The sequence below is a fragment of the Schistocerca serialis genome, chromosome 5 (genome assembly GCF_023864345.2).
Source record: "Schistocerca serialis cubense isolate TAMUIC-IGC-003099 chromosome 5, iqSchSeri2.2, whole genome shotgun sequence".
NCBI classification, from domain to species: domain Eukaryota; kingdom Metazoa; phylum Arthropoda; class Insecta; order Orthoptera; family Acrididae; genus Schistocerca; species Schistocerca serialis.
Window position 1 is genome coordinate 820,406,275 of NC_064642.1, and position 12,983 is coordinate 820,419,257.

The 12,983-nt window shown below is 39.7% G+C and overlaps 1 protein-coding gene across 1 annotated transcript in view; it reads right to left on the reverse strand.

The window, feature by feature from the left end:
• The window catches only part of LOC126480807 (unc-112-related protein-like), a 606,017-nt gene that overhangs the window by 15,384 nt on the left and 577,650 nt on the right, over nt 1-12,983 (reverse strand). The window contains exons 6-8 of the mRNA XM_050104130.1: nt 12,033-12,217; nt 6,344-6,578; nt 5,772-5,984 (exon numbers count right to left, since the gene is read on the reverse strand). Coding sequence (XP_049960087.1) covers nt 5,772-5,984; nt 6,344-6,578; nt 12,033-12,217 — 633 coding nt within the window. The remainder of the gene's footprint in view (nt 1-5,771; nt 5,985-6,343; nt 6,579-12,032; nt 12,218-12,983) is intronic.

The following is a 12,983-nucleotide window of genomic DNA, read 5'->3' on the forward strand; positions in this document are numbered from 1 at the left end:
CAACTCTTGCATCAGCAAAAATAATCAGTTGTAATAAATACTCTTTCTTTTCCATTGTGATGTCAGTGTCTCTTGTAGTGCAATAGAATATTATGAGAATCTAAAATGTGAACAATTAAGATTCCACAGATGTAATAATAAATTTATTGTGAGTGCACAATTATTACATACAACTACAGGGAATATATGTTTTTCTACAAATTGAGGATCAGGAGTTAGAAAAAGTGTAAAGTAAGTGTCAAATTTGGTATTGATTTTTGTAAAAACTGCATCTTGTAGTTTCAATTAGTAAGACCCCATCCCATTCGTGTCAATCCAATTCTTTAAAGGATCAAATTCCCATGTATAAAACAGCTTCAAATGTCTGATTACTTTACAAATGACTTAATGTGTTAAATATTTGAAGTTAAGCATGTAAAACCTGTATGGTTGAACACACAAAACCCTAATTATGTTGGTTATTACAACTCCAGCTCAAATGAAGCACGCGATACCGAGAAACATACAAGAGAATGTGGTATCAAACACTTCAGTTTACATCACCTCAAATGAAGCATGTGATTCCCATCAACTCCTGAACAATAAAAGAAAATGGTATCATACACTTCAATACACCTCAGATGAAACAGGTGAGTCCAATCAACCCTCCAGTCAATGACATCGCTTTTCCCACCAAAAACTGTACTGGTATCGTTCGTATTGCAATTACCAATATGAAAAAATGAAATAAAAAATTTATGTCCGTGAAATAAATCTTTGGCACTCTTCCAAGTTCTCAACATCGTAAAAAAATTACTTTGTCGATGAAAAAGTTTAGGGGTACGCATCCCCCAGCATTACCCCAGAAAAACAGCACTGGATGTAGCTGAGATGGGCTGGCTTGAGTGCCATTTGTAATTGTAGCCACAACAGAGAGGTTATCTGTGGAGAGATGAGTCAAACATGTGGTTTCTCAAGAGACAGTAGTTGCAGAAACAGCTGCCTGGATAATTGACTGATCTGGTCTTGCAACACCAGCCATCACGGCCTTGCAGTACTAATACTGTGAATGGCTGAAAGCCAAGAGAAACAACAGCCGTTATATTTTCCTGGGGGCATGCAGCTCCTCTGTATGATTAGACAATGATATCCTCTTGGCTAAAATATTCCTGAGGTAATATAGTTCCCCATTTAGACCTCTAGCAGGGACTACTCAGAAGGATACTGTCATCAGGAAAAACAAAACTAACACTCTTAAGGATTGGAGTGTTGTTCTTTTGGTCAGATAAAAGAGGTTGGAGAATTTAAAAAAGAGAAATGGATGGGCTGAAGTTAAATATAATGGGAATTAGTGAAGTGTGGTGGCAGGAACAACAGGACTTCTGGCCAGATGAGAACAGGTTTATAAATACAAAATCAAGTAAGGTTAATGCAGAAGTAGATCTACTGATGAATAAGAAAATAGGAACGTGGGTAAGCCACTATGAACTGTATAGTGAACTCATTTTCATAACTAAGATAGACATGAAGCTAACACCCACCATAATAGTACAAGTTTATACTGCCAACTAGTTCCACAGATGATGAAGAGATTCAGAAAGTGTGTAATGAGGTAAAAGAAATCATTCAGATAGTTAAGGGAGAGGAAAATTTAATTTTGATGGGAAACTGGAATATGTTGGTAGAAAAAAGATAAGAAGGAAAAACAGTAGGAGAATATGGACTCAGGAAAAGGAATGAAAGAGGAACCTACCCAATAGAATTTTGCACAGGGCATAATTTGATCATTGCTGACACTTGTATATGTGGGAGAGACCTGAAGACACTGGAAGGTTTCAGATTGATTGTATAATGGTAGGGCAGAGATTTCAAAACCATATTTTAAACGGTAAGACATTGGTTGTGAACTGAAGTTAATACATAAAATACTGCAAAAGCATAGATAATTAATGAGGTAAGATCTGGATGAGTTGAGTTTCTGGCAAAACATTTAGGCAACATTTGACTGAAACGGGAGAAGGGAACACAGTAGAAGATGAATGGTTAGCATGACAAATGAAATAGTGAAAGCAGCTGTGGGTCAAATTGGTAAAAACACAAGGTCCATGGATAATAAAGACGACATTTCATTGATGAAAGGAGAAGATAAAAAAATCCAACAAACAAAGCAGCCAAATACAGATGTCTATAAAACGAGATTGGCAGAAAGTGTAAAATGTTTAAGCAGGAATGGGTAGACGACAAATACTAGCCTTTAAAAGCACGTGTAGCTAAAGGAAAGACAGATACTTCCCGAGGATTAAAGAGGCCTTTAGAGAAAAAAGAAGCAACTGTATGAATATCAAAAGTTCAGATGACAAAACAGTACTAAACAAAGAAAAGAAATCTGAAAAGTGGAAGTATTATATAGAGGGACTCTACAAAGGAAATGAACTTGAGGACAATAACAGAAGGGAAGAGGAAGTAGATGAAGATGAGATGGGAGTTATGATAATGGGGAATAATTTGATAGAACACTGAAAGATTCAAGTCAGCCAGCCATGACAAAACCCTTCCATCTGGTCGCCATGATATATGAGACAGGTGAAATACCTTCAGAATTGAAGAATAGTGTAATAATTCCAATTCCAAAGAAAGTATATCCTGGCAGGTGTGGATATTATTGAACTACCAGTTTAATAAATCATAGTTGCAAAATACTGACACAAATTATTTTCAGATGAATGGAAAAACTAGAAGCCAATCTCAAGGAAGATGTGTTTGAGCTTCAGAGAAATAAAGGAACATGAAAAGCAATACTGACCCAGAGACTTACCTTGGAAGATAGGCAAGCCTATGTTTCCATTTACAGACTCAGAGAAAGATTTAGTCAATGTTGACTGTAATACACTCTTTGAAATTCAAAAGGTAGGAGGGCTAAAATACATGGAGTGTAAGGCTATTTACAACTTACACAGAAACCAGACTGCTGTCACAAGGGTCAAACAACATGAAAGGGAAGAAGGAGTGGGACAGAGGCATATTAACAACTACCACTTGATGAGGAGAAATGGCAGTTGCAACCAACATGCCCTTTATCTCTACAACCTCTTGGTTTTTGGGGCTGTGGGCGCTCTGATCCTTTTTCAACTTTGGAGTCACTCATGCAACATTTTCCTTGTTACATAAACTACCTAGACAATACTGCAGTCACAGGAACATCTGCAGTACCTTAGGCTTCGGGTTTCACCATGCTGGACGTGGGTCTCGATTGGAAGCTGGATAAATCGCATTCCTCCCAGCCTACTATTGAACCTCTGGGACATGTCATTGCCTGCTGGGGAATGTAACCAACAAACTGTCATGTTGTGGCTGCTGAGGCCCTCCCTCAACCAACATCATGGAGAAGCTCCAGACATATTTAGGCAGGGTTGCTTAGTACCACAAATTCATTCCAAGACCAGCTATCAAGGAATATCCCCTAAATTAGTTGCTCAAAAAGAGCACGTCATTTGTTTGGGCAAACCCATGGGGCCTAGCATTTTAGAGTTTAAAGGGCAATCATTGTTTGGCCCTGCACCTGCTGTGTCAACAGCTTGTTGTGGCTACAGATGTATCTCCGTATGGCCTGGGGCTGTACTGGCTCATTATAATCCTGACTGTTCATAACAGCTGATAGAATTTGCCTCAGATGTGCTCAGTGTTCTGTAGAAAAATTGTTCTCAGACTGAGAAGGGGACCATTGCTATCATTTAAGCATTCAAGAAGTTTCATGTGTTTCTCATTGGTATCAAACTTCACCTGGTCACAAATCACAAGCCTTTAGTCTTTCCCTTTTAGCCAAACAGTACATCTGCTGGACAAGAAGGCACCTGAGACTTCAAAGGTGGGCCTTGTTCCTCAATCATCATCATTACGAGATTCACTTTTGCCTGCCAGCTCAACATTCCAATGCAGATGCATTCTCATGTCTTCCTACAGGTCCTGACCACAGCTTGAAATGGGAATAAATCCTTTGTTTTTACCTCGATGAAGCAGCTCAGCAGACTGTGGACAAGTTTCCTATTGTGAGCTCCTGCATTGTTCAGTGGTCAGCTCATATCCCATTTTCCAGCAGGTGCAGTAGTACCTATGAGTGGGGTGGCCAGAACAGCATCCAGCCCGAGGGTTGGATTCTCTCTGCAATTACTTTGTGCTGTGACACAGACTTACTCTTCTCGCTGGTGTAATTTTGTTGACAATAGAACATGCAGTGCCACAGGTTATCATTTCAGCATCTCTCCTAGTGGGACATCCTTTGACTCTCGCACCACGGTCACTGGGGTGCATTGAAAAGGAAGATGCTGGTTTGCTGTCACATCTACTGGCCGCAGATCAATTGTGAAATTGAACATTTAATTTCAGGTCACCCCAAGTGTCCGGGATACTGAGCAGCATGTTACTCACTGTGGCTGGCACCTAGACGGCCATGGAAAGCATCCATCTGTGTGGGCCCTTTTTTGGCCGCTCATCGATTGAATGTCACCGATGCCTACTCCCAGTTTCCGTACATCTTAAACTCTCGTAAACTCTCATTCCATGATGGCAGAGTCATCGGCGAAGGCCCTCACACATCCCAGTGACAGGCAACAGCCTGCCGTTTACCTCACAAATCTATCAAGATTTTTGTTAGCAGCACAGTATCCATGACATCAGAATGCCACGTGCCAGCCACTGTCAAATGTGGCGACAGAATGTCATGTACACATGTTCAAAATGCAGATGAGGAAACACATCAGAGATGCCCCAATGGAAGATGCACTGACATGTTTTCTTTGTTCCTGAAGGCCCACTCCCATTGGTGAGAAGAAGAGCTGCACAACCACCAGGTGCACACAGTGCTGCACTTCCTGTTGCCTACCCCCCCCCCCCCCCCCACCCACCTACACACACATCAGGCACCTGCGTAGCTACACTATGTGGTGAGTCCCCTGCCTGGGTTTGCACTTTTGGTTGCTTCACAAGCAGTAGTCCACAGCCAATGGGTGTGGATGAGTCTTTGTGCTGCAGACAGAGGATGAGCTGGTAGTCTGTCAATGCAACCAATTACATTAACAGCTGGGTGACTGGTCTCCACACACATCCAGAGCCTCCCTGTTCCTGGAGTCTGTTTTCCGTATTCTCCGCCATCTCTGGGGGCCCCTTCCCTATTTTTTGTCTCACCTCCTCCTTGCTCTCACCCACCTCACTCTTCGAGTGGGGGACGATTGTAGCAACCCTGTACTACTACTCATATCACACCAGCACCTCGTGGCCACTACTGTAACAGGATGCGGGGTGCTGGCTCGAACTGTCACAATGCAACTCTCCTGTGCCAGTGCCCAGCAGTGCAGGTACAGGCACCAGATGGTGGCACGATTGACCATCGGAGACAGTACTGCTTCGAGGCGGTGCACACAGCAGACGTGCAGCACCACCTCGAGAGACTGAAGGGCAATTTAGCTGATATAATCCCGGAGTGAAGGGCATTCAGTCTCATTCTGTTATTGTGTGTTCTCAGTTAACTTGACTCTGCTCTAAGGCTCTCTACGCTGTACTGGATTCGGCTTGTCATTGTGCTTGGACCGTGTGTAGAAATTCTGGACCGTTTTCTCATTAAAATGATTTACCCTCGGGACACGTACTTATTTGTGGGTGTAATTACTTCATTTATTCAGGTAATGTTAAAATATAAGCTTAGCTTAAAATATCAGAAAATAAATGTTACAGAAAAGATGGACCATTATCTGCTTTCATGCTCAAACAGTATAGTTAACAGATATCAATTATATTACCTTTCCTTTAAGCTTGCGAGAAAATCGTGGTGCGACATAGTCTTCTGGTACAATATCCAGTGAAGATGGGTTTATTGCAGGTGCAGGTGCAGGATGCTGCATCTGTAGGAAAGCCTCTATGGATTTAACTTCTGCCTCATATGAACTGTCAGCAAGTGAACGCCCTTTGGAAGCTAGTCTACATGCTGCCATCCATCTTGCATACTGGTCTTCCTGTTATATTAAATATCTATTAAAATATGTGTTAAATATGGAGAATTATGTTATGTATAGATTGAGTACCTGATAATTCAATTTCAAACATGCAAGTTGCATTAATTTTGCTATAACAAATCTGAACATCTACAATAAAATTAATTTTGTTCCTAAAAATATTCAGGAGATGTAAAGGAAATATCTTATATTGAAATGTATTACTACACCTCCTGAATCTATTTAAAACCTTTATGTGCAACTATCTGTCAGTGATTATGTCAGATCACTCATTAAAGATAAAAATACTGTGCCCTCTATAGTCTATCAACAAATTTGTATTAAATTATCCCAAGACTGTACAGTACAAAATCACTTACAGAATCACATCTAATCCACATTTCTGTCATTCCTTCTGCACTTGGTACTTCCAGTTTTATTCCATATTTTCCTTGGGCAATATTAACTTCAGGAGTTACTTCGCAGCCCCTTAGATTAATTTTTTGTATTGGCTGTCCTGTGTGTGCATCTTCATGACTTTTGTAGTATGCTAGATGTAGATCTCGACATGTAAACCAATACTTCTTAAATGCCTTTAGTGTAAAACGTTTTGGTCTGAAAGAAGCATTAATTTTAAAAAATAGCACATTTCAGTATACAAAACAGTAAACTTTTCCTACAAACTAAAGTTTAGACTCATTTGTCCATTCATCAATGTTCCACAGACCCCATAATTAAGAACTATCTTCAGCTATGTCTTGGTGTATAGAAGCAGCTATTACAAAATTCAACAACAATTAAGCATCATTAAATTGCCAAGAAAAGAACATAAAAATTTTTTGTTTATCTCTTACTGCTAGGTAACAGGACGCACTGGTACTGTCATATAATGCTATTTATTTATATGCTGTAAAATGTAGACCTGTCTACAAAGAAAACTGTTACTTGTCACCCAGCCATTAATCTTTAATTCTGATTATCTGTAAGGGTGGTTAATTAGAAATTTTTTAACATTTTTGTCAATTTGTAGAGGTTTACCAGTTTATTGCTTGTAGCCAAAGGGAGTTTTTGTAGCAGAATACAGAAACCAACTCTGAAACTTAAACAAGCAGGCAAAGTCTAAATGGAAATTATTGTTGAGCCTGTGGCTGTGGCTGTGCCAATTACAGTTAATCTGAAATGATTTAGCAATAAAAATTGTACAGGTGTAAACATACTTGGAAATGAGTGTAAGAATGCCAGGGTCTTCAAAGATACATTCCTATTGTGACTCTTCATGCTTTCCTGGTGGATATGTTGTAAATAGTCTTCACAGGTTTGCCGCTGGATCAGTTTGTGCAAACTCCACAATATTTCCTCGAAGCAACTGTCCGACATCTTCAGGTGAATCAACTTTGCTGGTGGCTAGGTACGACTGATGGTATCTGCACATTGACACCCTGTTTCTAGAAGATGCACTCAAAGAATGTGCAACTGCAGAAATTGTGCATGCACAATAATTTGCAAATAGATGGTGTCATATTCAGACTCCGAAAACCGCAGAGGGAGCTCTCCTGTGATTGCGCTGTATGCTGCATTGCCAACAGTGCAGCCAGATGTTACTCACCAATGGCCGTACTAGACCAATGTCATGACGGGACTGTTATCGAAGAATCTGATTTTCGTGTTGTGATTTAATAGCAGCCGACGCAGGGTTCCAGGCTGTGCTCAGTTGAAATCCCACATCCTTGTTGATGAGATTATTGGCTGTATGTATATTTATTGCTTCCTTAATGATACAATCCCAGAGAGATGATTCCAGGGATAAAACTTCTGTCTTTCCATAAATCATCCGATGTCCTGTATTCAGACAGTGTTCCACAATTGCTGATTTTTGTGGTTGGCAAAGGCATGTATGACACTGATGTTCATTATAGCATTCTTGTACTGCACAGCATGTCTGGCCTATATACGCTGCCCCACATTAACAATAAATCTTTTACGTGCCACATTGCCTCAGCCCAAGGTCATCCTTAACCAAACCCAATAGGGTTGTGTTTTGCAGATGGTTGAAAAAAAGCTTTTAATTCCATATCTTCCTAGGACTCTTCCAATTCTTGATGCCCGAGCACCAAAATATGGCAAAAGACCAAAGTGGTGGGTGTCTTCATATCTTCATTCTTTTCCATAGATTGAACTCGCCTGGGCCTGAAAGCATTACGTATCTGTCTCTCAGAATAACGGTTTTGTCGGAACACTGTCTTCAAATGTTGTATTTCACTTGACCGGCTTTCAGGATCAGATACCACATGTGCTCAGACCACAAGCTGCCATCATCCTGCACAATGCGGTAGTGCATTACATACATTAGTTCATAGAGCACATGTGGTATCTGATCCTGAAAGCCTATCAAGTGAAATACAACATTTGAAGACAGTGTTCTGACAAAACCGTTATTCTGAGAGACAGATACGTAATGCATTCAGGACCAGGCAAGTTCAATCCATGGAGAAGAATGAAGATACCTAGACACCCACCACTTTGGCCTTTTTGCCATATTTTGGGTCTCTGTCATCAAGAATTGGAAGAGTCCTCAGAAGATATGGAATTAAAAGTGTTTTTCAAGCATCTGCGAAACACAACCCTATTGGGTTCGGTTAAGGATGACCTTGGGCTGGGGAAATGTGGCATGTAAAAGATTTCTTGTTAATGTGGGGCCACTAAAGAAGCAATACATATTTGTACAGCCAATAATCTCATCAACAAGGATGCAGGATTTCAACTGAGCACAGCCTGGAACCCCGCATTGGCCGCTATTAAATCACGACACGAAAATCAAGATTCTTCGATAACAGTCCCGTCATAACAATGGTCTAGTGCGGCTGTTGGTGAATAATGTCTGGCTGCACTGTTGGCAATGCAGCGTACAGCCCGCGTGCAAGAGAGCCTCTCTGTGATTTTCGGAATTTGAATATTGCACCATATAGCTGCAAATTATCACGCGTGCGCGATTTCCATGCCTGCACATTCTTTGCATGCGTGTTCTAGAAATGGGGTGTCAACGTGCAAATACCACCAGTCATACATAACCACAAGCAATTTTTAACCACTTGAAGATGTCGGACAGTTGCTCCAAGGAAATGTTGTGGAATTTGCACAACGTGATTTGGTGGCAAACCCCTGAAGTCTATTTATGTACATTCCTATTATTCACTTTCGCTGAATAAATATGTTGTTTACTTTAGCTGTATGGTTCCAGTAGATAATTTCACATTTATTTATTTAGTGTGTGACATACATAGTATTATATTAAAAGATATCTATAGAAAGAAAAACATGTTAAATATAAAGTGTATATGCTGAGTTAGATGCACCCATAACCTTAAGCCACAGTGGTGTTGGAACAAGGAACTCTGTTGGAACACCAGGATATGCTGTCAGCTCACATTCTTCGACATGGTGGCAGATGGATTGTTTGGAGCTGCATAGTTGCAGTTTGGTATTAGAAGTTTTCCCCACTTCTACAGGTTTTCTGCATATATACTGTGTCCTGTGTAAATCCTGTTTAAACATTTCCATATATGACTAGGTAGTTCAAAACCACTGGTAATTTCTGAAGTCTGATGGTGCTATTAGCTCACATAGATAATAGAGGGCATTTTCATTCCGCAATTCCAACCATTTGTTTTTGAGATTGAAGCTCTTGAGCAAGGTGGAAGGGCAGTTCAGGGTTTATCGTGATTTTCTTACATTCCTTTATGAGAACTTTTTGTCTGTGCAGAAGGGATGAAACTGTATGGGTGACAAGGAACACCTATGGCACTGAACACTCAGAACTGCACAAAACCATAAAAAATAGTTTTCTGCATCATTTTCATGCAAAATGCTTCATTCCACCACAAGTTACATTTTAATATAGAGAAATAAAGTAACAAGATATCAATATCATAGATGGGATGATGTCAGTGTATCATTAGATTTTCAATCAACAATGCCAAAAACCGTTTGCTTAAAGTAATTGTAATAGTTCAAAATACACATATCCTACTTGCCTAATAGTGCTTATTTCAGTGCTTATAGTGCAGATTTGGGATTTCAGTGAAGTAGGTAAAATGAAGTGGAAGATAACAATGTGCACACCTCACAAAAGCCACATTTTTACATTCAGAATCATTTTTGCATTCAAGAAGACTAACATCAAAAGCCACATAAATAACATTTTCAAATGATGATATGGGTATGTCAATATCATAACCTGCTTTTTCCCAAGCATACTGCAACATATACATAGGCATTGTAAGTTACAGAGTAAAGTTTGATGAGGAAATAATGATCATGTATCTTCACTTGTGGTTTGGCACTTTGTAGTCTTACACAATCAGCAATCCAACAATGGAAAATCCAGGATGCAATAATGACAGTAATATTAAAAGGATAGATTGTGACTCACTATATAGCAGAGATGCTGAGTCCCAGATAGGCACAACAAAAAGACTGTCAAACAAGTAAGCTTTTGGCCAAAAAGGCCTTCATTGGAATGATACAAAACAAACAAACACACACACACACGACCACAGTTTCTGCCTGAGCCTCTGATTCAGACCCTTAACTCGGCTCTGTACCAGAAGTCCACACTCAGTCCTGTCGACTGCTGCAAACTGTGAGCTCTGCTTTCATCTCGCAAGTGGCAGCCTTCATCACGTCTGATAGCCATTCAAAACCTGCAGTTGGCTACACCTTGTGCTCTTCATGGAATCCTGAAAATCCCACTACATGCCTGGAATGACTCCACCCAGTGTGCAGCACACACAGTGCACATTGACTTTCTTCCCCTAAGAGCCCCATAATGGGCCTACTACTGGAGCTCCCAATTACTAATAATTCCACCCTCAGTAACTGCCCACATCTTGCAGGCTAAGAGGTTTCCTCTGAAACAGGACATGCAACTGCATCTGGTCAAAGGGCAGTGTCAGCCATAGACAGCACCTGTTTGTCAGACTAACCAAGGAGGCTTTACTTTCAGCCCCCTAGGAAGTCTTTTGCCACCTGCTACACCCCAAGGTGGCTTCCCACTCGACCACAGGTGAGAGGTCAGTCTCAATACAAACAGTAACTGGGCTGATTACTGGTGTGGACCAGTCAGAAGACTTGTGGGTCCTGCTGGATGTACAGTGGAACCCCACAGCCAGCCCACAACAGTGATGCCTATCCACTGCAGTCTCAAGCTGTTTAACTGAAGTCATCACAGGGTAGAGCTGAGAGCAAAGTGTCACCAACTTGGCTTGCAACCGCGCACAGCAATCACAATCCCTATCCGTACTAAAGACCGTGGAAAACTACACTACACAGACGGACAAATGACTATTGACAGGCACTGTGGAACTCTACTGTAGACATGAGAACTGTGCCTAATAAATTAGATTAACATGCAGAGATTCAAAAACTAAACTATCAAAGCACACAGGTGATATTAAATAATTTGCTCCATGATAGGAACTTGAAATATATCACAAAATCGGTTTACTTTCTGACACAAGTGAAAATGCAATTACTATGTGTAGTAAATATTAAATTACCACACAGAAATCCAAAAGCTAAACTACCAAATCACATAGATGAAACTATATAATTTGCTCCTGGTAAAGAACTCATATAAAGTCACAAAATCGAGTACTTCCCTTTTGCTGCTCTGTCTTAGCCAGGGGCAATGTTCATCAAAGAGGATACAGTACTAGCAAACAATATTGAAAAATATATTACTCACACTGAGCTGCAGATGCAAAGTTAATGTTGCCTTTGATAGTGTAAAGGTAACGTAAGTCAAAACATTAAATTTTAACAGTTACTGAATGTTAAGGAAACAAACCATGACATCATTAACACTAACATAAAAATATTGTGTGTGTGTGTGTGTGTGTGTGTGTGTGTGTGTGTGTTTGCATGCATGAGCGTGTATTGTGATGATGAGGTGGAAGAAGTGCTCAACGACATATCCAAGCTCTACAACTTAAAGACAACTGACAGTACAGAAGAGCTATTTGTAGTTGCTTTTACAATGGACACAAAATGTATCTTGATATCTATACATACTTTAGAAACCGAAGATAGTCATTTAGCTCTGGCACTTGAGTGATGTCATCGTGAGTGTTGTTGATATATGTGCCCTCAAGTGTCACTTGGAGATCTGTGAGGGCTGCATCAATATCATCCTCTATTACATTGTTGCTGTTATCCATTGCTGGCTGTGGCACACTGGACTGAAGTGTCACTTGCACCTTCAGAATAAACATAGCTGTGAGTACATTTAAACAATGACTGAACAAACATTTTACAAGAATAATACAAGATCATTCATTCATTAGGTTGTAACAATAAGAGTCTTAAGTTATTGAGTCTGTAAAAACATAATTTTAATTTTATAAAGCATGAGGTGTGGTTCTAATTTGGAAGAGCTTTACTTAACTTTGTCCCTATTTAAGCTGGTCAACTGTGACCTGCCCCCTTTCGATGTTGAATCTGAATTATGTTACTAAATGTCCCTTTTTAAAGTACAACAAAGATCTGCCAGTAGTAAGAAATTTTGTTTAGTGTCCCCAAAAAGCTCTTGGAACCAAGTGATGATCAATATTTATTAGACTTGCAATGAATATTCATCCATTATTTGGTATTCAGCTACTTTTATCTTATTCATCCAAATACCGAATATCTAGGTAGTACTGGCCAAATACTGAATACTTAAGTAGTCAAATAAATTGGTAAAATGAAAATATTGATTTATTTTATAACAGTAATATATTTTTCTTGTAATCACTAAAGTAGTCATAGCTACATAAGCGGCTTCCCTATTATAAAAATTTACAAAAACCTCATTTCAAATAAAATAAATTTGTGTGTTCTGCAGGCACATTTTTTTTTAAATAATAAATATTTATGCACTTTAATTCTTGTAATTAAAATTTAGAAGTGGAAGATTATGGTGCAAAAAACCATTTCTTCTGCAATTTCAGGCACCAGTTTTAGTTTTAGTCCTTTTCTTCTTGT